The sequence below is a fragment of the Myotis yumanensis genome, unplaced genomic scaffold, assembly GCF_028538775.1.
Source record: "Myotis yumanensis isolate MYYU_CA2020_CCGP unplaced genomic scaffold, mMyoYum1.0.hap1 SCAF_19, whole genome shotgun sequence".
In the NCBI taxonomy this organism is placed as follows: Eukaryota; Metazoa; Chordata; class Mammalia; order Chiroptera; family Vespertilionidae; genus Myotis; species Myotis yumanensis.
In genome coordinates, this window is record NW_027223770.1 from 11521740 (window position 1) to 11546840 (window position 25101).

Consider the following 25101-nt stretch of genomic DNA (forward strand, 5'->3'; position numbering starts at 1 on the left):
TAACTATGCCCTGAGCAGGCAAGTCGAGAGCTACAAGTGAATGCAGACACATGAGACACAACCGAGTATCTGTTCATAGGACAAAGACCCCAGCCAAGGAGACTCAACTGGACTTGAATCCCCAGAGGCAAAAACACTGAGGGACAAAGGTGCATTTCACTCTCTAAGGCAGCCCAGGCTGACCACTGCTGGGGCTCGGAGGTATAAACTAATCTCCCTGGGATAACAAGGATCTGAGAAAGGATTTCTAACACAGGAATCCATTTCATTAAGACCATTTCCACGTACTGAATGCCAATTAAATTAAACCCAAGACAAGCAAATCTTTTAATTTTTTGTTGTTGTTAATCCTCACCCGACGATAGTTTTTCCACTGATTTTTAGAGTGGGAGGGAGGAAGGGAAGGAGAGAGGAAGAGAGAGAGGAAAAGAGAATGAGAGAGACACATTGGTTGTTTATCACATGAGCCCCAACCAAGGCTGGGGATCGAACCTGTAACCCAGGTATGTGCCCTTGACCGGGAATCGAACCCTCGATCCTTTGGTACACAGACCAACACTTTAAGCACTTAACAACACTTTCCACTTTTATTGTTATTTTTACCTGCTTGGTCCCATCTGTGCAGCTGCGTAGATTATCCATACCCACCTTCTTAATATATTTCCACGGGTCTCTAATGAAGACACTGAGCTGAGACCACAAAACACTGGTATGTCTTTAGGTTGTCTTCTTTCTTCAAGAAGTCAGGAACACAAAAGAGAAGCAGAAGGGAGAAAACAGCAAAATTCAAGAGGCTGACCCCAAAGTCAGTTTTGTGTTCCTGGGTTGTTATTCCTCTGTAGGGCTGTCCTTCCCTCCAGCAACTTCCTCAAAGGGGCAGTTTATGCTGCAGTTTGCTTGTCCAATCCGCTCTGAGCGCCCTACACAGGCTTTTCCATCAGAGACTCTATCCACGTGGCCCCATTCATTAGTTTAGTGGTGGCAATGACGTATTCTGTGCCTCCATCTTCCAACTGGGAGAGAAAGCGCAGGGCAGCGACTTCGGCAAAGGTCACACCCCCAAGGAAAAATATCAGGGTGACTCGGTTTTCCCCCGGTTGACCTAAAATTGAAACATTTCAGAATTAAGAGTTATATATTATTGGAGCTTCTCTTCCCACCTCTTAAAACTGCATATTGCCCAGCTGGTGTGGTTCAGTGGTTGAGCATCAGACCATGCGCCAAGAGGCTACCGGTTCCATTCCCGGTCAGGGCACATGCCCTGGTTGTGGGCTCGATCCGAAGTAGGGGGCGTGCAGGAGGCAGCCAATCAATGATGTTTCTCTCTCATTGATGTTTCTATCTATCCCTCTTCCTTCCTCCCTCTCTAAAAAACAATAAAAACATATTTAAAAAACAAAACTGCATCATTCATAAGAAAAAAAAAGTCAAACGTGTCTTGGTCTGACAGTTCACTTGAAACTCAGACACACAATTTTGCTCTCAAATGTTTTTTCTAACTACTGAGATCCTCAACTCCACAGCTGAAAGCTGCTACCCCCGAGGGAATAATGGGTTCCCCTGCTTACAATATACATTAGCAACTAACAAAAGAGGTAGATTGGACTCTGACTCCCAAGGACTTTACAAATGTATTCTACAAAGCAACTGCATAATACATGAAAACCACACTAACAGCACATAACGATCTGTAGATCCCGGCTATAGACTCACGTTTCTTTTGCAGTCCCGTGGGCAATGGCTGCCGTTCTTCAAAGTGGGGCCCTGGGAGGATGCGCAGAACTTCCTCAATACTCCGCCAGCCAGGCCGGGAAAGCAGCTGGGCCAGACGCACACTGAGAGGGGCGTAGCCACTGTACACGTACGATATGTCGGTGGGATTCTGTGGCATAATTAAAGGGAAAAAAGCCTGTGGGTATAGAGACTCAGAGCCACCTAACCCAAAGTTATTTGATTTGTCTTTGAAGGCAAAGCCACAAATAACCCCCCACATCTTAGCAGCCAGGAGCTCACTTTTGACTCACATTTTGAAAAGTCATGCAGAGCATCTCTAGGGACTGGAGAGGAAAATTGTTACTTTATTTGGCAAGAAACTTTTTGGAGGGTAACTTGGCACTCTAGCTGGGTAACAATGTGCATAATCTTTGAACCCAGAAATTCTACTTTTAGGCCTTTATCCTGCAGAGAGGCTGGCACACCAGGGGAGACCAGACCAAAGCACCACCAGTAACTGCAGCACCATCTGTACCAGGAAAAGACTGGGAACACCTGAATTACTAGCAATAGAAACCTGTTAAATTATAAAGGTGGCATATATGTAGAACCACCTCATAACAATTACAAAGAACTTTAAAAAAACAAGGCAGGCTGGCTGGTGTGGCTCAGGGGTTGAGCGTCAACCTATGAACCAGGAGGTCACGACTGGATTCCTGGTCAGGGCACATGCCCGGGTTGCAGGGTTGCGGGCTGGATCCCCAGTAAGGGGTGTGCAGGAGGCAGCCAATCAATGATTCTTTTTTATCATTGATATTTCTATCTCCCTTTCCCTTCTTCTCTGAAATAAAAAAATATATATTAAAAAATACATATCTTTTGAGAGCAATTATGGTGGCAATTTGGTTGGTTTAATAGTAAATACTAGTATATTGTGCGGGTAAATTTGATTAAGGTCAAGATTTTTAAAAAACATGATTTCAGAAACCCGTGGACATAAAGCATATTATCTTGTATGACTTTTTCTGACTACATTATAAAATTATGTTTTTTTCTTTCTCCATGTTAAGCAAAGGAGTATCTTTAAAACATAGGGCCTTATTTAAGAATGCCATGTTGGACTTTGGGGGTTGTCCTACCTTTCTATTAGAAGGGGAGTTCACTTTGACCATGACTCTCTGCTTCAATAGTAACTGCAGATTTTAAGTGTGGATTTATCTCTGTTCTTACCTCTGCCATCAGAAATGGTTCTCGTCCCGAAAGCTGTGGCTGCAACCTCTAGAAATGTAACAACCAACTCCCCATCCCCATGCTGCCCTTGTGTTCCTTTGCTTAGTGAAGGATTTTGTGTCAATACATGAGCTGGAAAGTTGGCTTGTATCTTGTTTGTTTTCCCAGGGTTTTCTCCTCTAGACTCAAACCATGAAACTATATCCCATAAGGAGTTTCTTTTCTTATTTACTGATTCGCTCTTCTCATTATGTGATTCACTGAACACAAAATTGTACCATCGCAGGACCTCAGAGAAATCTAGTTATTATTTTGTCTTGATGCAGATTAGCTTATAAATCATTCCGCAATGATGAATAGCCTTAGTCTTAGGCTCTCCTGAGAAACGCTGTTTGCCACTTCTCTTCACAAATGGTTACTGTATTTTTAATGTCTGTTTCACGTGATAAAAGACATACTGTATTTAATTCTAGTGAAATATGTTAGGATGTGGTAAGGGTTGGATTTTGATTTAGTCTTGTTATGAATTTACAGATATTATTTTATCAGGGTACTTTTTGCCTCTCAGAGACATCAAGAAATGCTTATTTCTAATTATTCCAAGTTATTATAACTATTATAATTGTTGTTATAGAAATAAACCTTTATTTAAATGTAAGCCCTGAAACATTGATTCTAATTAAAATGTAAGCAAAAACAGAAAAATAAATAAAGAGGCAGATCACAGGATGACCTTCAAGAGACAGTGGACACGATGAGTGGGGTAGGAGCAGCAGGTCAGAACGGTGAAGGGAGTGGCAAGAAATATTCAAAGTGATGAACACCAAGAACCTACAACCAAGACTACTTTATCCAGCAAAGCTATCATTCAGAAGTGAAGGCCAGATAAAGAGCTTCACAGATAAGAAAAAGCTAAAGGAGTCATCACCACCAAACCAGTATTATATGAAATGCTGAAAGGTATCCTTTAAGAAGAGGAAGAAGGAGAAAAAGGTAAAGATACAAATTATGAAAAACAAATACACATCTATCAACAAGTGAATCTAAAAATCAAGTGAATAAATAATCTGATGAACAGTATGAACTGGTGATTGTAATAGAATCAGGGACATAGAAAGGGAATGGGCTGACTATTCTTGGGGAGGGGGAGGGGTGTGGGGGTGAGTGAAGAGATTAGACAATAATCGTGCACCTATGGATGAGGACAGTGGGTGGGGAGTGAGGGCAGAGGGTGGGGTTGGAACTGGGTGGAGGGGAGTTATAGTGGGAAAAAAGAGTAACTAATGTAATAATCTGAATAATAAAGATTTAATAAATAAAAAAAAAAAAAAAGAGACAGTGGACACAATGAGTGGGGTGGGAGCAGCAGGTCAGAATGGTGAAGAGAGCCAAACTAAAGTATCATTTACATTGTACAACACAGAAATTAAGTCTCTATATTGCAAATGGGGAAAAATAATCCAATTTTGCTGCTGATAGAGGAGACAGTCTAATTACTAGTTTTTGTTCCAAGAGGCAGCCTAATGAAACACCAAGAGAGAATAAAAGAGAAAGAAGTTTAGGAAGAGTGGAATCAACCATACATGCAAAACAAAGTGCACCTGCTGTGGAGATCACTGGTATGTATGCATCATCTACGTGAAAGTTTGTCTAGTCACAGATCCTTTCTGGGAGGGTTAAAAAGTGGGTTAGGGTTACAACAGCTGCCTTTGAGGGGAAACTGGGGTTAGATGTGGAAGGAACCTAACTTTACTGTCTGCCTTACTTTTGCATAAGCTGACTTTTCACCGCACACGTTGGGTTCCTCCCAGATCCTCTCTGCCCTTCTTGGCTCTGAGCCCAGGAGGTAGACTGCAGGCTCTGCACCAACGCACTCCAAGTCCTCTGTTTGGGTTGGGCCAATGGGAGGCACCAGATAAGCAAGGGAGAGTGGGCAGCAGTGAGGTCAGGGTTTTTCCACCCTGGCTTCCTCTCTGTGACTCAGCTGGAGGCTGGCTGTGTCCCTCGAGTAGAGGCCTGTCACCCCTCGTCTTGTCAGACGGCCTCTCCATTTAGCTCTTCTGACTGGCACAGGTTTCTGGAACAGCTCGCTCTCCTTGCCCTCAGGCCTTGCCTGGTAAGGGCTGCCCACTGCACTGCCTCTCACCGCCTCCGCTCCCCGCGCCCCCCCCCCCCCCCCATCTTTATGACACTCTCCTCAAACTACCCAGTGGAAGAGCGCCCCGTTTCCTGCTGGGATTCTGACAGATATAACTCACAAATGCATTACTTTTTCACATTAGATCACTGTTGTCCCCACAGACTGTTAACCAGTTACTGACTGAGCTGGCGTGAGAAGGGTGCCTTACTTGTTCATTGACGTCATCCATCCAGAGGCGTAGGGTTTTCCGGATTGTCGGGTAATTGTTCCTGCCCCCCAACTGCGGTTTCAGTAGGCCAGCCTTCTCCAGGTTGTGTAAGGTCAAAATGTGCTCATAGCCGTACGTCTGCAAGACAAGTCGTTCGGCCTGGACGTCAGATCAGGAAAAGGCTTCTGCGACGTTCATAAAAGAGCACCTCTGATAGACGGACTAGCTCTGTTCTCCAGGGCACGCCACTGAGGCCCAGGTGATGACTGACCCCACGTGGGCGCGGGGAAAGGACCTGCCCTACAACTGCCTGTCCGTCACAATTAATCCAGCTCATTGTTTCAGAGAGGGATTTGATGTATTCAGAGTCAAAATTTATGGGCCCAACTTAAATGAGCAGATTTTGGAAGTCTTTTTTTTTTTTTTAAATTGTTTTCCCCCTTGGCAAATTAGTAATTTAAAAATATACTGACCTAGTCCGGCTTGCATGGCTCAGTGTTTGAGTGTCAATTTATGAACCAGGAGGTCACGGTTTGATTCCCAGTCAGGGCACATGCCGGGTTGCGAGCTCGATCCCCAGTGTGGGGAGTGCAGGAGGCAACCGATCAATGTTTCTCTCATCACTGATGTTTCTCTCTCTCTCACCCCCTCTCCCTTCCTCTCTGAAACCAATAAGAATATACACACACACACACACACATACACACTGACCTGGAGAATTTCTCTTTTGTAATAATCCAGAACCTTTTGTTTGAGTCCACTATTGCACACCGACTGGAGGCAAACAAGTCTTAACACCTTGATCAGTGAATGCTTCTGGGCAATACAGTCCTCAATGTAAACATTGACCTGGAAACAAAACACAGACAGACCTATACCATCACCTGGTTTGGGGACCTCAAGAACTTAATATATACTATTATTTTTAAAAATCAAATAAAGGAGATGTGTGGGAGAATGCCCCCCTCCCCAATCCCCCATTCCCTAAGCCCCCTCCAGCCCCTGGCACACACACCCCAGTCACCAGGAGCTTAAGGCCGGTGAGGACACATTCAACAATCTAGATGCACGTCTGGGCTCGTCTGTCTCTATGGACAATGTCCTGAGAGGCATGTGTGACCTAGTCTATCCCAGTAAAGTGGCAATTTATCAGTAACAGGAATGTTTTTAGAAGATGGAAATTTTCATAAAATGAATCATTTTGAATTTACTAAAGAGGTGACTATGTAAAAAAATATATGACCAATTCTCTCTGCAAGCAAGTATCTCAATTTGCCTATTACAGCCCTTAAAGCTCTGATTTTGGGGCTGGGTCTCACCTCTCCGTGCATCGCAGGAAATACCTGTTACTGATAAAATCTGTATTTTCACTTTTTTAAAAAATATATATTTTATTTTTTACAGAGAGGAGGGGAGAGGGATAGAGAGCTAGAAACATCAATGAGAGAGAAACATCGATCAGCTGCTTCCTGCACACCCCCTACTGGGGATGTGCCTGCAACCAAGGTACATGCCCTTGACCGGAATCAAACCTGGGACCTTTCAGTCCGCAGGCCGATGCTCTATCCACTGAGCCAAACCGGTTAGGGCTTCACATTTTGTATTTGCTCTTAAAAATACAATGGAGTCAAAGCCATTGCTTTTCTAGCTATGGCCTTATATTTGATACAGTATCATTATTTGTTAGTTTAATTGTTCACGAACCTTATCGGTGTCTATTCCAGACATAAACTCCTGCTCCACTGTCAACTTATCAAAGAAGTCTTCAGAAGCTAAAATGTAATTAGGAGATTTGCAACTTAGAAATCAAATAAATGTCCTTTTATTTGAGTGATGTGCGTTTAAGAACAGAGTATGATTAAGAAACAAGACATGCCAAAAAGCAAGCAGGCTACAGGCTGAAACAGGCTCCTGGCAAAAATCTTCTGAAAGCATGGAAACCCTACGACCCTGCATCCCTAAGTTCCATCTAGATGGAGTGGACGCCCAACCCCTTTGCTAGCCTCAAAACTCAAAAATGTTGCCTCAGTATCAGTGAAAGCTAATTTCCCCAGAGCATTGCATCATCAGATTCAACCTAGTTTCACCCAATTTCTATCCAACACTGTGCTGTATCTAAGATTCAAAGTGTACTTCATAGTACAGGGCACTGACCAAGCTCCTAGGCAGCTTTTACAGCCTGAGTTTTAAAGAATAAGCTTTTCTTTAGTTTAATATACACCCTCGGAGCTCTTTCAAAGCACTCACTGTATGCTGTATACCAATTCTGTGAAAAGTTTTCAAGGGAAAAACAAAAACAGAAACAGAAACATCCCATTGCTCTAATTAAATAATCCTTAATAATGGAAGGAAAAAAAAACTAGAGTAAAAAAATCAACTGCCTCATATTATGGTGGCAAACTTACGGAAAACTTTTGCTCCCTCTCATTGGCATCCCAAAAAGTTTACCAGATGATTACATTATTTTAATAATCAAAAGAAACGTGCTCACCACGAACGGTGCACTTTTAACTGTGAACATGTGTTCGCTTAATTAACCCTGAGAATCACGCTGGTGCCCATGGCCACATGGCGGACCCTGGGTAGGCCTGTGAGGCAGCCCAGGCGAACCTCATCCCCGGATACTCACTAGTGACATCTTTGATCAGCTCTGCGATTGAGGTGTGGTTCGCCAGCGAGCCTCTGGCGGCCTGCATGTGGGGCAGCTGGGAGACGAACTGCTTGATCTCCCCCACCGTCTTGGCGTTGTGCCTCTCCTGAAATGGGCAGAACCACCGAGAAAGGAAGATACTCACTGTCAAGAGCTCTGTTCTTTGTTTTGTTTAGTTTAGTTTAATGTGGCAAAAAGAATGGGATAAAATTGAATCGGGCCAAACCCAGCTCCAACATCACATGGAAAACCAGAAAAGGTCCGTTCACCGTGCCTGTTCACGGTGCGGGTGCTTCTGTACCAAGCACATGTCTGTGGTTTTCTCTCCCCAGGTGCCGGTTCATGCTGGGAACAGTATTTTGTGGGCATCTGAGTATATGGGGGGGACAGTATTGGGTAAACCACAGACATTCTGCAGTAAAACACTAAAAGCACTATGTTAAAAGGAGAACATAAACAGCAAGTTCCTTCTATAACGGGAAGGAAAGAGCCATCCTCCTTACTGAGCCTTACTAGTAATTTTGAATAATGTCCTTGAACAAAGTGAACCTCGCTTAGTGATGAGAAAATATTTTTTTGTAAAATTGAGTCATTTAAACCAAAAGTAACATCAGAAACATGAAAATCAATTAAATGGATGTAATTCCTAAGAAAGATGAAATCTGGAAATACATCCTCAGTGGAAAATTAGCTTTCAAAAGTTCTCCAAATTCATGTCTCTAAAGCCTAAGTATTCCATCTACATCACACTGATTCTCACGGTTCAAAATCAAGCTGAACCCAGAATGAAGCAGGGACCAGGCAGGAGCCGACAGGAAGCTGATAATGAAGCTGCCAATTTCAAAGCTCCCGCCGCCGGGGATTTCACTCTCATTATCACCCACCACGACTGCAGGGGCCTCTGCCACCAGCATGTGGGTCAACCTGGGGAGTTTTCACCCCAAACTGCAAGTTCTATTACAGAGGATCTTTTATTTATAGTACAGCTTGCTTCTTCTTAAGTGGGGTAGGAAATAATGAAAAGGGAGGGAAAACAAGTGTTTATGGCAAAAGCTTATAAACTGCCAACACTGCCTGCCCCTCCCCAAAAAGGGGGAAAAACTTAACAGAATACCTTTCTCCTAGGGGAGAAGTTACAAGGGCGGTCTGGCCTGTGACAAGAGCGGCAGGTGACACCCACACCAGCTCACCTCAAACGCAGCCGAGATCACCTTGGCTTTCTTGCTAAGCACGGAGCCCACGGCGTTGAAGTTCTTGTCTCGGATCTCGGCGTACAGCTCCTCCGCAGAGTTCAGCTGAAGCTTCTTGGCTTCCGTGGGAAGGTCCTTACCACCATCGCCCTGTTTCTTGGGTGCGAATTTCTCTGGAGGTAACTTCACGTAACCTGGACAGCACGGACGGGAACAAGCGCCTGTGTGCACCTCCTGGGAGCACCTCTCACAGCCCAGGCACCGAGCAGAATTTTCCCATCAGGACACATAAGCCGCCTTGACCGAAAAATGGTGCACAGCACTGAGGTTTTGACTTTTCCATGATCAAAGCAGACTGGGATCATAAGTAAATCAGTCAGGATTATTATCAAGACTTCCTCCAATTTTAAATGCTGACAGAAAGAAACATCATGTGGGCCGAAAACAAGCACGCTGGTGACCTTTGACCTAAGATTCTGTCAAGCCTAAACTCTTGCAGGCCTTCCGTCTTCCCTCTAGTGTCTTCAACCGCCCGTATCAGCCTTTCCCCTAGAGCAGTGGTTCTCAACCTGTGGGTCTCGACCCCTTTAGGGGTTGAACGACCCTTTCACAGGGGTCGCCTAAGACCATCGGAAAACACATATATAATTACATATTGTTTTTGTGATTAATCACTATGCTTTAATTATGTTCAATTTGTAACAATGAAAATACATCCTGCATATCAGATATTTACATTACGATTCATAACAGTAGCAAAATTACAGTTATGAAGTAGCAACGAAAATAATTTTATGGTTGGGGGTCACCACAACATGAGGAACTGTATTAAAGGGTCGCAGCCTTAGGAAGGTTGAGAACCACTGCCCTAGAGTGACGTTCCCAGCTACATTCTCTGCTTTAGCAAGCTGGTCGCCTGTCATTCCCTCCTTTGATGATGCTGCCTGCCCCTCACCAGCACCACCCTCGACACTCTCTCCCTCTTTCCAAACCCACCCCAGGCCACCTCTCCCAGCTTCCCGAACGGCTGCAGTGCTGCCTGATTTAACCCCAGGCCTCTGCTCACAGGGCACAAGCACAGTCCTCACACTACACATTGGCCAGTCCATTCACTTGGACACTGTTACCTCTAGTGTCTAAAAGTCAAAAGCAGTATTTTTATATTTTCAAATGTTCTCTGAGTTATATTCGAAGAAAGCACCTTCAAAAAAATGACCGTTATTTTTGCCAAATGACCTATTAGTAAAAACAGATGGCACTTTACTTACTGTTCTGAATACCATAAATTTCATCAATGAGTCCTTCATATGTAAGCTGAGTGGCAAGGGGTGTTAACAAGTCCACATTTCGATCGAGCAGTAAGAGATTATCAAAAACAGGAAATACGGAATTTTGGCTTCCTGTGAACTCTCTCTTCATCCTGATCATCATATTGGCCACTTGCTGGAAATAAAATATTGGATCAGGTGGGACCCTCCTGAGAATGAGCCGATTTTAAAATTGGCTAAAAACAGAAAGACAATCAGAAAAGTAAAAAAAGAGAAAAACTGTGGAATGGTGCGATAGATAAGAAATTAGCAGCTACAGAAAGCATTTGCTGCTGGCCACCTGTCCCAACACTCACACTGTGGCCAATGGCAACCGCTATTTCTCAATGGGGCACAAAATCAGGGACAGTCTATCTGTGTTATTCCTGGTAACTGTGTTCGATAAAGTCATGTGAACAGGAATTACCGAGTACTGAGCCACGGTTCCTGGCGGAAACAGGGGGTGAGGTTCCTGCGGGCTCTGGTCACATTTCTGTCAACTGGTCAACATGTGACCTTGTTAATGTGTTGCTGTTTAAAGACACTTTAAGATATATTGTTGAGCCTGACCTGCATGGCTCAGTGATTGAGCACAGACCTATGAACCAGGAGGTCATGGTTCGATTCCCAGTCAGGGCACATGCCCGGTTGTGGGCTTGATACCCAGTGTGGGGCTTGTAGGAGGCAGCCGATCAATGATTCTCTTTCATCATTGATGTTTCTATCTCTTTCTCCCTCTCCCTTCCTCTCTGAAATCAATAAAAACATATGTTTAAAAAAAGATATATTGTTGATTCACTGACAGTGAGCTCACAGCCCAAAGGCACCATCGCTCACACCTGAATGAAGCCCAACGTGTTTCCTCAGGAGGCTTACCACAACCTTTCTGTGCTCAGGGACACTAGACAACCTTCCACTACGCATAAGGACCGTTTTAACAGGAAATCACCAATAAGAAGCACAAAGATGCAAAAAATGTGGTGTTAAGCAGTGTGTGGGCCCGTGTAGTGGCAGAAAGGACACTGTTTGCAGTAGAAGCTGAAACCAGAGGGCAGAGCAGCACTTTGTTCGACCTCAGCTGCCAACATGCCCACTGGGCAACTCAAATTGTTTGCTGTTTCGGGCAAGTCTACAGAACACTGAATGTCACTACGGGGGTTATGAGTAAGTTTTAGCAAGTAGGCGAGTTCCCAAATAAGAAGGATTAGCGGGACTTGTTTATAAATGGCTTCCCACTCCTTCCCCCTTCTTGGGTTCGAGAGGCCCTTCCTTCACCACCAGAAACACGGCCGTTTCTCACCCGGGCGCACTCTCCTTTCCCGAAGATCTGAGGGATGGTCCCGTACAGAGCCTGCAGGGTCATCAGCCCCTTGGCCGCGTGGTAGAGGCTGGTCTGGTCGCTCTCCAGGTAGCACTCCTGCGGGGAGAAATGGAAGGTCACAGTGAGGTCACGATCACCTGGGTGCCCACCCCCATCTGGCACTGGGATTCCACTTTGCTGGGGAAACAGGAGATGGGACCCAAGTCCCTTTTACAAAGCTGCTGTTCGGCACTCTAGGCCAGTGGTCGGCAAACTGCGGCTCGAGAGCCACATGCGGCTCTTTGGCCCCTTGAGTGTGGCTCTTCCACAAAATACCATGTGTGGGCGCGCACGTACAGTGAGATAGAAACTTCGTGGCCCATGAGCAGAAGTCAGTATTTTGTGGAAGAGCCACACTCAAGGAGCCAAAGAGCCGCATGTGGTTCGCGAGCCGCTGTTTGCCGACCACTGCTCTAGGCCACAGGGCCAACAGCTCAGCTCTCAGGGTACAGCTGTGGAAGCAATTCTCCGGGGGCCTGGAACCTTCTGTAAGAAAAGGGTTCACCAGGCATGCCAGCTCTCAGCCTGTCGGCTCGAGAGTAAATTACGGATTAACAAAGGCTTACACGGGTTCTCCCAGGGTGAATATAAACTGGCGTAGGACATTCTGGGAGGGCCACATGCTAGTACTTACAAATGTGAGCCTTCTTTGACCCCCAAAGTCCCAGATGACCACACAACAGAATACTTTGCAGTTTTACAAACATGAGGCAGCTTTTCACATGTACCGGCAACAAATAACGGCCGTAAACATTGTGAGCATTAAACTGGGCAGAACTGGAATCCCCACATTTTGTACAGAATGATGGAGATGATCATCAGCCTGCAAGCATGGAAAGCTGCAGAGGGCCTCCTGATGCTGAGAAGTGCTAAATTACGCTTGCAGTTTAACAGTCACATCAACAGCCCAGCCAGGGTGGCTCAGCAGTTGAGCCCTGCCTCATGAACCAAGAGGTTACCAGTTTGATTCCCGGTCAAGGAATATGCCCAGCTTTCGGGCTCAATCCCCAATAGGGGGCGTGCAGGAGGCAGCTGATGGATAACGTTTCTCTCTCATTGATGTTTTTATCTCTCTATCCCTCTCCCTTCCTCTCTCTCTAAAAATCAATAAAAACATATTTAAAAAAATCACATAAATAAGTAAAACGCAACTTCATCAGAAATCAGGATTGAATTTAACATTAGGTAGAATTCTTAGCTTTACCTTCCAGGCAAAATGCTTGTTTTCTTAACTGAATCCTTAAGTGAACACACAAAGCCCAGGGCTCAAAGTTCTCAGCAGTAAATAATTCTGCTCTTCTTTGCAAATCCCCGATTAAATAAACAGGAGCTCGCGCCTCTGGGCAGGTTTTGTCATGCCAAGACACGTTTCCTAGCTGCTGCCAATTCACATTAATTACACGTGTGAATTAATTATGAGCATACCGTTATAGATACGTGACAAAGCAAATACGGCAAAATGTTCATTCCAGAATCTAGGTCAGTGGTTCTCAAACTTCTGGCCCTTTAAATACAGTTCCTCATGTTGTGACTCAACCATAAAATTATTTTTGTTACTACTTCATAACTGTAATGTTGCTACTGTTATGAATTGTAATGTAAATATCTGATATGCAGGATGGTCTTAGGCGACCCCTGTGAAAGGGTCGTTCGACCGCCAAAGGGGTCGCGACCCACAGGTTGAGAACCGCTGATCTAGGTGATGGGTATGTGGGCGCTCCGTCTATAATTCTTTCAACTTTTCTCTATGTTTGAAATTTGGAGAAAAAAAAAAGAGTCCAGCTCTGGCCAGTGTGGCTCAGTTGGATGAGTGTCATCAGATGCACTGTGAGGTTGCCGGTTCAATTTGCGGTCAGAGCATATACCCAGGTTGTGGGTTCGATCCCAGGTCAGGGTGTGTACAGGAGGCAACCGATCGATGTCTCTCTCTCACATCGATGTTTCTTTCTCTTTCTCTTCCTCTCGCTCTAAAATCAATAAGAACATTTTTTTTAAATGTAACTACTTTTTCACTGGAAATGTCTACCTGGTAAAAAGGTATTATATTTAAAGTTAAAAGCCAAGCCACAGACTGGGAGAAGACACTAGCAGCTTTTATAACCCACAATGATAAGTACCCAAAATATATAAAGAATTCTTCAAAAAGAAAAAATGGGCAAAGAAAAATGAACAAGCAATTTGCAATTTGCTAAAAAGAAACATCTTAAACATTAATATACCCATGGAAAAGCTCAGCTTCCAGTAACCAAGGAAATGCAAGTTAAACAATAGCCTTGACACTGTCATCCTCGTAAATTTGGCAAAAGTGTAAGTCTGACACTAAGAAAGAAAATACCAAACTTACTTTGAAGGCTCCCTCTGATTCCATGGATAAGAGATCCCCGTCAAAGGGAATGAGATCCAAGCTATACTCCTCCCTGTGAATAAAGGAGCCCAAAACACCCAGATCCTTCAGCCGCTGTTCACACAATAAGCTACGTCGTGGCACAAACAAAATGTGGAAATCTCTTGCTGGGCCACGTCTGTCTTCACTGCAAAAGAAGTAATGTTTGTTAGTTTATGAGCTCTTTAAAGTCACAAACTATTTTATTTATATTATTCCCAGAGCCTGGTCCTACGTCTGGTACACAGCAGGCACTAAATAAATGTTGGCTAAATATACCAATATTGACTTCCAGACCCAAATTGTTACCATTGCTCTCTTTTTTTTTCCCCCTGAAAGGAAAGCAACATTGATTCATTGCCACACAACTCTGTAATGCATTTTCTAGCATCCTCTCAAACTATTTATGGGGCACTAAAGCTTTTAGGTTTATTGAAACAGGATATGTGTGTCTTCCTGAAAACAAATGGCTCTTTAAACCAAACCAATGCAGATACAGGTCTTACATTAAAATGAAAGATCATTCTTGACTCCCCCCTGCACTCTCCTTCACAGTGAACTTCCCAAAATAGCCCATTTGCTTTTAAGGTTTTAGGGGCCACACCGATCAATTGTACCAGAGTGCAGACCGGGCTGGGACACTTCCTCTATAAAGCGATGTTGTATTAAATTTTAATCAGCTCTTACTTATTCTGCTTATGAGATTCAGGAACACTATATTTAGTATACTGAAAAACAACCATTAGAGGTTTTTCTTTTGTTCTTTTTAATTAGGGTCCCTTATACTAATGCAGGTCCAAATATTTAGCTGTCCTATAAAAGAATGGGGTTATGTGATGACACCCTGCCCCCAAAACTGTTTGAACAACTTCACAAGTGTCCCGTCCCCCTCATCCTTTCATGCCTGCCCCTGTTTTCAAAAGACCACCTTCCAATGCACAGGCAAGAGAGTGGGGTTGCAATGAGGAACTCAGTACATTAAGACCACCTGGAGGACCGACCTCTTTTGGATCAAACACAAGCTCTGAGAAATACCTGAGCACATTTTCAGCAATTATATCCATCAATTCTAGCCTGGGTCTGACAAAAAAAATAATATTCTTGACATCGGCTGCAGGCAAACGACTTCCTTTAAGGGTGAACATTTTTTCCACTTCATGTTCCTAGGAAAACATACACAAAAGTTTAACAAAAAACCTGTCTTTACCTGTCATATCCAGACTCAGACATCCTACCCTCATAGCCAAATGCTCTTAGTACTTAATTATCCAAATTTAGATTCCCCAAAGCTATATGTATAAAGTACCAAGTTTCAGGATGAAGTCGCTGTTATTGTATCTGAATGCAAATGACTCTCACATGATTACCTATCAAAGACACCAGGCAATGGTCATATAATACAATGTTAGTAATTTCCCTAGAATTAGAATCAGTTTAGCATCTCAGGCCAAAGGATCACTGTATACAAAATGTTAGCCAAGAATTAGTATCTGTGTTTACAAAGACCAAACAGCTTTATAAGCTAATTGTTCAGGAGAAAATGTGAAGTTCCATTATTATTTCAAAAATGCATAATTATTAATTCCTCAACAAAGCCAGAATAGCTCATTTACCTTCAGTAGTGAATACTGTGCAATCAGGCCAAATGGTCCTGTGAGGTACTCATCCCAAACTATTGCCTGTAAGAGGGAAGACACATTCTCTTATTACGGTTACTATCAGGAATGTCAACAATATCAACAGAAAATAGCAGTCATACATAGTAGGACTCTCTGCTTCAAACTCTGAATTTAAAAAAAATTTAAGTATTTTTATTGATTTCAGAGAGGACGGGAGAGGGAGAGAGAGAGACAGAAACATCAATGATGAGAATCACTGATGGGCTGCCTCCTGCACACCCCCTACTGGGGATGGAGCCCACAACCCAGGCATAATATACCCTTGATTAGAATCAAACCCGGGACCCTTCAGTCCACAGGCCAATGCTCTATCCACTGAGCCAAAATTCATACCCTGCAGGTCTAAAGAAAAACAGCAAGGCAAGGGATGGTACTAGTGGTCACGAGAAAGTTAAGGCTTCATCGCTGTCCTCAACAGAAAGAACCTGCAGTGTGTTGTGTACCTGTGTCATGCTATTACTGGATTAAACCATATGAAAACTGCCAGTGGCAACAGTTCAACCTAGTATTTTATATCTAAGTATCATAATCCAATTAGATAAAAATTAAAACCTCTGATATAGGTATTACAAATCATATTTTGACAGAAGAAGAGTTGAAAGGGCTCAGAAAATTTAAGTAACATGTTCAAGGCCACAGAGTGACCTTGCATCCTATATAATAAAGAGCTAATATGGTAATTAGACCAGATGGTGGAATGATCTTTCAGAATGACCAGTGGCCGAGGGGGGTCGCCAGGGCCAGGAGGGCCAAGCCCCCTGCACGAATTTCGCGCACCGGGCCTCACAGTGGTTGGCAAACTCATTAGTCAACAGAGCCAAATATCAACAGTACAACGACTGAAATTTCTTTTGAGAGCCAAATTTTTTAAACTTAAACTATATAGGTAGGTACATTGTTATTAACTTAATTAGGGTACTCCTAAGGCTTAGGAAGAGCCACACTCAAGGGGCCAAAGAGCCGCATGTGGCTCGCGAGCCGCAGTTTGCCGCCCACGGCTCTAGGATAACATAAGGGAGTCAGAACTCCACCTTAGGCCTTCACGGCCCCACAGGTCATTGCTCTGGGCCCCTGGGAGCATTTCTACTGCTGAACTCCAGGCTTGTTTCTTCTCCTTGTAACTGACGCTTTTATTGAGACAAGTGTAGGGCACACGCGGGTGTAAGAAGTGCTCCAGAGGCCTCCTCCCTCCTACACGCCACCCAGTTTCCAATGGTGACATTGTCCAATCTCACACCAGGGCATGAGCAGTGACCCGATCCGTGACCTGACTCCGGTCTGAGCATCCTTTCCTGACCCCGAACGGGGGATCCGGGACTTAGCCTGTTGGCTCCTCGCATGGCTGCTGGCACCCACTCTCCTGCTTGGCTTTCTCTTCTTCCTACGACGGGAATCCTGAGCTCCCTCCGTTCTCCTTTTCCGGTCAGAGTTTTACTGCCAGGTACTCAGGGGGCGGGGGGAGCGGATAGGTTCTCGGGGGAGAGGTAATGGTATCAGTCGGAAGTCCCTGACCTACAGTTTCTGCTTCCGCCGTGAACTGGGTGCTAACAGGACGGTCCCGGGAAAACCTCAAGTGACAACTTCTCTCGTCATCGCGCGCGCAGCAGGGGATCCGGCGTTGGTGCTCCAGGGACTTTCCCACGTCTGATTCGTTCCGACACCCATGATCCTGGTAACCCGAGGCATCATCACCCCACCCGCGCGGTGTCTGCAGGGCACCGGACGTAAGCTGGTCACAGGGGCCGAGACAACACGGTGGCGGCCTCTGCTGCCACAAAACAGCGCGACGCCACGCGGAGTCCGGGCCGTCTGCCCGGGGCCCGCCGCCTGCTCGCCTCCGGGGAAGCTCCAGGTACCTCAGCCAAGGGGAGCCCGAGCGGTCGGACCGGAGGAGGCCAGGCCGGACGGGGCTTCAGGGCGCCGCGGCCACCTCCCGCCCCTCACCTTGCTTCCCGCGCACTTGTCCAGGAATTCGCGCAGCTCGCGTCGCACCGCCTCGCGCAGCACGTTCAGGTTCACTCGTCCGTAGGACAGGTGCGCCGCCATCTTGCCCCGCCACCCCCCCTTTCTCCCCTCATCCAAGCGCGTCCCCTCTGCCCGTTCCGAGGGCCGCAGGCGGAGTCACGTGGCCGCGCGTTCACGTGACCACGCTGGCGTCGGCACGCAAACCTGGAAACCCAGCCGGCCCGGCCCCCGCGGCGCCTCCAGGCCCTAGCGCCGCCCGCTTCTTCCACTGTCGCTGACTCCTTGTGGAAGTCGCTGGGCGCTGACAATTGAGTTTAAAGGCGGAGACTGGCTCCTGCTCGTTCAGCTCAGCGGTTCTCAACCTGTGCGTCGCGACCCCTTTGGCGGTCAAACGACCCTTTCACAGGAGTCGCCGAAGACCATCCTGCATATCAGATATTTACGTTACGATTCATAACAGTAGCAGCATTACAGTTATGAAGTAGCAACGAAAATAATTTTATGGTTGGGTCACAACATGAGGAACTGTATTTAAAGGGCCAGAAGGTTGAGAACCACTGGAAGTGTTAAAAATCGCCACTTTCAGCGAGCGTACTCGCTGTAAAACGGTAATTTGAAGCTAAACGTGAATGGGAATATTTTCAGTCAGAGCGATTAAACTCTTTGCTCTTTTGGTTTGTGGGCTAAAATTTAGAAAAATGACCAGGGTCCGAAGGAACCTGAGGGACGTGTCTGTTCGGCTTTTCTTAGTAGACTTTTTATTAGGAAATACTATCCGATGTAGAATCCAGGTCCCGGCACTTGCTTCATCAGTAAAATTCACATATTACCTCATCAGTTGTGGGATATTCATAGGAGCACGTCATTCACATACAAAAGCTTATCAGGTCCTGGCTGGTGGCGCAATGGTCAGAGCGTCGGCCCTCGGTCCTGCGCACCCACGGGTCACCGGTTCACTTCCTGGTCAAGGGCACATGCCCAGGTAGCAGGTTCAGTCACCGTTGGGTGCATATGGGAGGCAACCGATCAATGTTTCTTCCTCGGATAGATGTTTTTCTCTCTCAAATCAATAAAAACATTTTTTAAAAGAATAAACCAAATTCTTAAAGCTGTTTATCAGCAAGACTGCAGTAAAAATTGCTATTTGGATCTATAGTGCTTGCCCATTTGAAGAAAAACCATTATGATAAATGAAACTGAAAATATCAGTTAGTACCACTGGGCAAAAAGAATAACCATTTGTTGAAGTAGATATGGCCCTAGCTGGTTTGGCTCAGTGGATACCATTGGCCTGTGGACTGAAGGGTCCTTGGTTCGATTCCCGTCAAGGGCACATGCCAGGTTGTGGGCTCAATCACCAGTAGGGGGCATACAGGAGGCAGCCAATCAATGATTCTCTCTCATCATTGATGTTTCTCTCTCCCTCTGAAATCATATATATATATATATATATATATATATATATATACATATATATATATACACACACACACATACACACAGAGACCCAGTGCATGAAATTAGTGCACGATGGGGGCGGGGGTCCCTCAGCCCGGCCTGCACCCTCTTGCAATCCAGGACTGCTGGCTCCTAAGTGCTCACCTGCCTGCCTGCCTCATCGCCCCTAACCACTCACCTGCCTGCTGATGGCTCCTAACCACTTGCCTGCCTGCCTGATCATCCCTAACTGCTCGCCTGCCTGCCTGATTGCCCCTAACCGCCTCTGCCTTGGCCCCCGCTGCCACAGCTTCGTCCAGAAGGACATCCAGAATGATGTCCAGATCTTTAGCTGTCCGGTCTAATTAGCATATCATGCTTTTATTATATCTATTTAAAATAGATGCTTCACCAAAGTGGATATACAGATGGCCAAGAGACATATGAAAAAATGCTCAAAGTCACTGATCATCAGAAAGATGCAAATTAAAACGATGAGGTATCATCTCACACCTGTCAGAATGGCTGCCATCAGCAAATCCACAAATGACAAGTGCTGGTGAGGATGTGGAGAAAGGGAATCCTAGTACACTGCTGGTGGGAATGCAGACTGGTGTGTAACCATTATGGAAAACAGCATGGAGTTTCCTCGAAAAATTAAATATGGAACTTTCATTTGACCCAGTGATCTCACTTCTAGGAATATATCCTAAGAAACCCAAAACACCAATCAGAAAGGATGTATGCACCCCTATGTTCATAGCAGCACAAGTTACAATAGCTGAGATCTGGGAACAGCCCAAGTGCTCATCAGTAGATGAGCTGTGGTACATTTACACCATGGAATACTGTGCAGCAGGAAGAAAGAAGGATCTCTTACCCTTTGAGACAGCATGGAGGGATCTGGAGAGCATCATGCTAAGTGAAATAAATCAGAGAAAGACAAGAATCACATGATCTCACTCATATGTGGAATCTAACTAACAAAATAAACTGATGAACAGAGTGGATCCAGAGACATGGAAGCATGGAACACAGTGCGGAATCTCGGAGGGAAGGTAAGGGGGAGAGCAGGGAGGGAGGAGGAGGATGAGTGAGTGGGAGGTAATCAACTAAGGACTTTATATGCATGGCCCATGGACACAGACAATGGGGAGGTGAAGGGTGGAGGTGGGGGCGAGCTGGAGCGGGTCAATGGGGGAAGAAGGGGAACATACTAGTATGTAATACTTTCAACAATAATTATTTTTTTTTAAAAAAAGAATGGTATTTTTTAACTAAAATAAAGTAGGTACAGAACATTTTTTTGCTCAAATTTTAATACTGCTTTACATATTGTTTGTGAAACAATTCCTATTATGTTTATAACCAGAAATTTCAATTGATTACAGGTTTTTCACTTGTCAAATACAATTAATAATCTTGAGGGGAAAATACATCAAAGGCATATGTACAATTATAGAAGTTCTTATTATACATGTAGCATGGAGATACATTTATTTATTACTTTTTACATCTTCTAGAAGACATTCAATTCAAAACAAGATAAATAGTTTAATAAAACTGGTTGATAAACTTCTGGTGGCTGAGGTCCTTCATTTAATTTTTTGTGATAAGAAAATCCAAAATTATTAATATTGAATTTCTCATCATACATTCATCTAAAAAGACAGTAAATACAACTTGTAAAGATTGTAGATTGGTTAATGTAAGTGTTGTATAGCAGCTTATTATCTAATTAATCGACTGCTGGGGATATCTGCTAGAGAAGGAAAAATATTGTGTTTATTTAGATCTGATAAAGAAACAAAATGAAAACAAAAATAAAAAATAGCTCCAAAGCTGTGTGATGCTATTTCTGGCCTAACTCATTACATCCTGATAAACATTCTAAGTGTTTTCTTTTTCATAAAGGTAAAAATCTGAAAAGAAAGACACAATTGTGAATCCTTTTTCCCAAAATAGAGATTTTTTAAAAAATATATACATACAATATATAGCTGAAATTATGCCAAACCAATAAACAAAGCGCCACAGTAGAGTAAGCGGGTGCAGCATATCGATTATAAAACGTCCCACAGCAGTTTGGGGGCTCCCCCCTCCCTTTACCTGTTTCATGATTTATCATCACACCTAAGTGCTACCAAGCCTGAAGTAAAGGCACTACTGACATCAGGTAGTGCAAAGATCTGTTATTTCTTCGACTAAAAATAAAATGCTCTATATGAGTAGATGAAAATGCAAAATGGCACATTTTTTTTCAACTCATTCCAGTGTCAAAGCTTAACCACAACATCTCACTATACAGAAACGCAGCCTGGGAGGATTTTAGTGCAAATATGAGAGTGGCATAATTTAGAGTTACTTAAATAAGGTACTGGAGGGCAGGGATTGTTCTTGGAGGTTTCCCTCGGGACAATCTATGTAACGACCTCTGGTGCAACGTCCTGTCGGAACTTAAAAATCAAGACGCCAAAAATAAGAGGTGAAAACTCACCTCCTAAGTATTTATTATTCTAACGTATACGGGGAAACTAAAAGGGCCATTTGTTGAAGATCAAAATACTTTCTTAGATTTGTTGGTGGGGGTCAAAAATAACGTGAGTTGTCCGGAAGTCGGCACACATGATGCTGGTGTTTGGTTGCCCCGATGCTGGTGCGTCCGAGAGAGCCCAGTCCCGGATGTGAGGCTTCGTCAGAAGGTCTCGTCGTCGTTGCAGTTGGTTGCCCAGTGCCCAAACATCTCACAGATCTCACAGTACGGGCGCTCCTCGCTCCGACTGCCGTGGTGTGTGGAGTGAGGGGGGTCCTCCGACATTTGCGCCTGGGTGGGACAGTCCTCTGTGTCGTGGAGATCGAAGCAGTCACATATGTCACAGAAGAGGCGAGGTTTCTTCTTGGACTGTTTCTCCTGGTCGTCACTGCAAAGGTTCATGTGTACGATCAGAAACTCACATATTAACCAATGTCACCCCAACAGACTTAATAATGAAAACAGAAACTCATCTCTACCACTTGTAAAGGATAAAAAACAAGCAAGAGTTACGGCCAAGTCTGCAAACCTCAAGTGTAACTACTGCAATCCCTATTTAAAATGCTCACATCAGGCTGGCAGGTGTGGCTCAGTGGCTGAGTGTCGACCTAGGAACCAGGAGGTCATGGTTCCATTCCCAGTCAGGACATGCCCTGGTTGTGGGCTCACTCCCCAATGTGGCGTGTGCAGGAGGCAGCCAATCAATGATTCTCTCTCATCATTGATGTTTCTCTCTCTCTTCCCCTCTCCCTTTCTCTCTGAAACCAATAAAAATATACTTAAAAAAATAAAATAAATTGTTCACATCAGCCCTGCTGGTGTGGTTCAGTGGGTGAGAGTCGACCCCCATGAACCAGGAAGCCACTGGTTCAATTCTGGATCAGGGCACATGCCCGGGGTTCCAGCTCCATCCCCAGTAGGGGGTGTGCAGGAGGCAGCCAACTGATGTTGTTTCTCTCATCAATGTTTCTTTTTCTTTAATAATTCTTTGTTGTTGAAAATATTACATATGTCCCCTTTTCCCCCCATTAACCCCCTCAGGCCACCCCCACCACCCCACTGGTTCTCTCCAGTGAGTCTCCCATTGATTATTCAGGAACTTTTTCTGTATTTTAGTTGCAATTCCAGTTTGGTCCTGGGAGCGTGTCCTTGCAGCATCTACTTACTCCACCGCCATATTTAATCTCCCATGTTATTTTTTTTCCTCTGTGTTTCTATTTCTCTATCCCTCTCCCTTCCTCTCTCTCTAAAAATCAATAAAAATATATTTTTAAAAATTTAAAAAGTAAATAAATAAAATGTTTACATTAAAGCCATTTCTAGTGTTTATGTATCACTGTCTTGCCAAAGTGATGGGATGGATTCATGGCCAATCAGCCACAGGGCAACTGTCTCTCCAACCCACTGAGGAACCTAACTTTAAAAGCCCTGTTTATTTAGATGGAACTGAACAGTATTGTCTCATATGAAATACCTGTCATAATTGTTTAGGTCATCGCCATTCCCATTAAGGGCCGCTTCTGACATCATTTCCACCTTCAGCTTGAGGTCTTGGTTCTTCCTCTGGAGGTCCACTATTACTGAATTCAGGAAGTCAATCTAATTTGTTCAGGGAAAAGAAAGAAACAGGTATAAAGTGTCTGAAATGTGTCCGGGGGACTGCCTACCAAGAAGTCACAGACGTAGACTCACGTCATGGCTGTGAGTGTGCTGGACATCACAGAGGGCCCAGCGGTGGCTGTTACTGAGCCTATGCTTTATATACTGATACACACACACACACACACACACACACACACACACACCACTTCACAAAAAGCATAACAAGAGAGTTGTCTCATGGCACTGTAGAACCAATCCACAACGTATCGTCTTTTGAAAAAGTACAGGGACATCCTCCTCACACCAGGCTCCCTGATGGGTTGTGGTGGGATGATGGTAAATGAGACTTCAGAGAAAAATGGAGAAGTTTTAAAGAGAAGGCTCAAGCTCCATGTCCACCAAGGAGACCCTTTGGCACATGCTCAGGAACAGGGTGCCAGGATTCACTGGGCAGTGGAATAACGAGATGACCAACAGGAGGAAGCACCCTTGTCCTAACATTTGCTTTCAAACCAAGGGCACTTTCCTTGAAAAACAAAAAGTTTCTTCCCTCTCCTACAAATAATAAAAAGCTCTCATATATTCTAAATAGCTGATGAGAAAAATCTCACTTTATAATTTTAAAAATATGAGTGAGTGTATACACATACACAGGTAATTCAATTTTTAAAGAACTAGTTGTCCTCTTTCTCTTGCTGGGGCATGTTATGAAGTGAAGCTGGCAATCAGTAGCTTTGTGGTTCTCTGGAGAACATCCCTGCCAACACTGGAGGCAGACCCACTGAATCTATCCTCGCTTCTTAAACTGCATTTTCTAAGACTTTATCATATTAGGAGCTCCGTTTCGGGAAGAAGAAAACAGCACAACACGGATTTAGTACAGTGGGGAAACACACACGCACACACACACACACACACACGCACACACACACGCACACACACACGTGCTCGCAAATTAGGAAACATAGAACAAACCATTTGCTGGTTGGAAGAAAATGTTGGCAGCAGCAGATGAAACAAATGGAAGCAGAAAGGAAAGGGGGAGAAAGAAAAAAACACTGTTAATTAAGTGGATGTTTATTACACATACACACTAAGCAGACAATGCTAACTGGGGTAAGTTAGTAGTTTGCTGAATCCTTTCAGACAAATCAAAACTCCCTGAGCTTTTATTTAAAAATGAAAAATGGCCGAAACTGGTTTGGCTCAGTGGATAGAGCATAGGCCTGCGGACTGAAAGGTCCCGGGTTCGATTCCGGTCAAGGGCATGTACCTGGGTTGCGGGCACATCCCCAGTGGGAGATGTGCAGGAGGCAGCTGATCGATGTTTCTCTCCCATCGATGTTTCTAACTATCTATCTCTCTCCCTTCCTCTCTGTAAAAAAAGTCAATAAAATATATTAAAAAAAAAAATGAAAAATGGCTTTTGTACCTGTGATTTTTGAGCAGGATAAATATACCCCAAGATATATTATTAAAACTGAAGATGGATGCTTATTGTCTATGTCTCATTATATTTCCAAATAGACTAATACTTTGTTTCCATATAATCCCACATTTAAAATTAAGGCTGTTTTGTTAATTTTGGAAACATTTTTCGAGAACCCTGTGTCTGTAAGGTAGAGATAAGCCAGGAACTTTTTGACAGAGCAATTCTACTCCTAAAATTTACCCCAAAGAAATACTAGTATATCTGAAAAATGG

At 44.3% G+C, this 25101-nt stretch overlaps 2 protein-coding genes across 6 annotated transcripts in view; both read right to left on the reverse strand.

Annotated features, from left to right (window-relative positions):
* Positions 1-303: 303 nt before the first annotated feature.
* On the reverse strand, positions 304-17942 carry VPS33A (VPS33A core subunit of CORVET and HOPS complexes). The gene is made up of 13 exons (XM_070399309.1): positions 17805-17942; positions 15795-15860; positions 15217-15344; positions 14143-14329; positions 11739-11855; positions 10400-10574; positions 9132-9325; positions 7921-8047; positions 6996-7063; positions 6003-6140; positions 5292-5429; positions 1714-1882; positions 304-1102 (listed from the first exon to the last, which is right to left on the reverse strand). The coding sequence occupies exons 1-13, from the start codon at positions 17904-17906 to the stop codon at positions 921-923; spliced, it is 1791 nt and encodes a 596-aa protein (XP_070255410.1). The 5' UTR covers positions 17907-17942; the 3' UTR covers positions 304-920.
* Positions 17943-20564: 2622 nt separating this feature from the next.
* Positions 20565-25101, reverse strand: part of CLIP1 (CAP-Gly domain containing linker protein 1) — an 85444-nt gene continuing 80907 nt past the window's right edge. For all 5 annotated transcript variants that reach the window (XM_070399786.1, XM_070399785.1, XM_070399783.1 and 2 more), the window contains 2 exons: positions 23270-23394; positions 20565-22183 (listed from right to left, as the gene is read on the reverse strand). In XM_070399786.1, the coding sequence (XP_070255887.1) occupies positions 21958-22183; positions 23270-23394 (351 nt within the window). In that variant the 3' untranslated portion in view covers positions 20565-21957. The remainder of the gene's footprint in view (positions 22184-23269; positions 23395-25101) is intronic.

Excerpts from the sequence above, each read along its gene's own strand:
- VPS33A (XM_070399309.1), bottom strand. The coding sequence starts at position 17,906 with ATGGCGGCGCACCTGTCCTACGGACGAGTGAACCTGAACGTGCTGCGC. Across the intron at positions 10,575-11,738 it reads GGAAAGGAGAGTGCGCCCGG|CAAGTGGCCAATATGATGAT; the intron begins GTGAGAAACGGC and ends TTTTATTTCCAG. Across the intron at positions 5,430-6,002 it reads ACAAAAGAGAAATTCTCCAG|ACGTACGGCTATGAGCACAT; the intron begins GTCAGTGTGTAT and ends CTTGTCTTGCAG.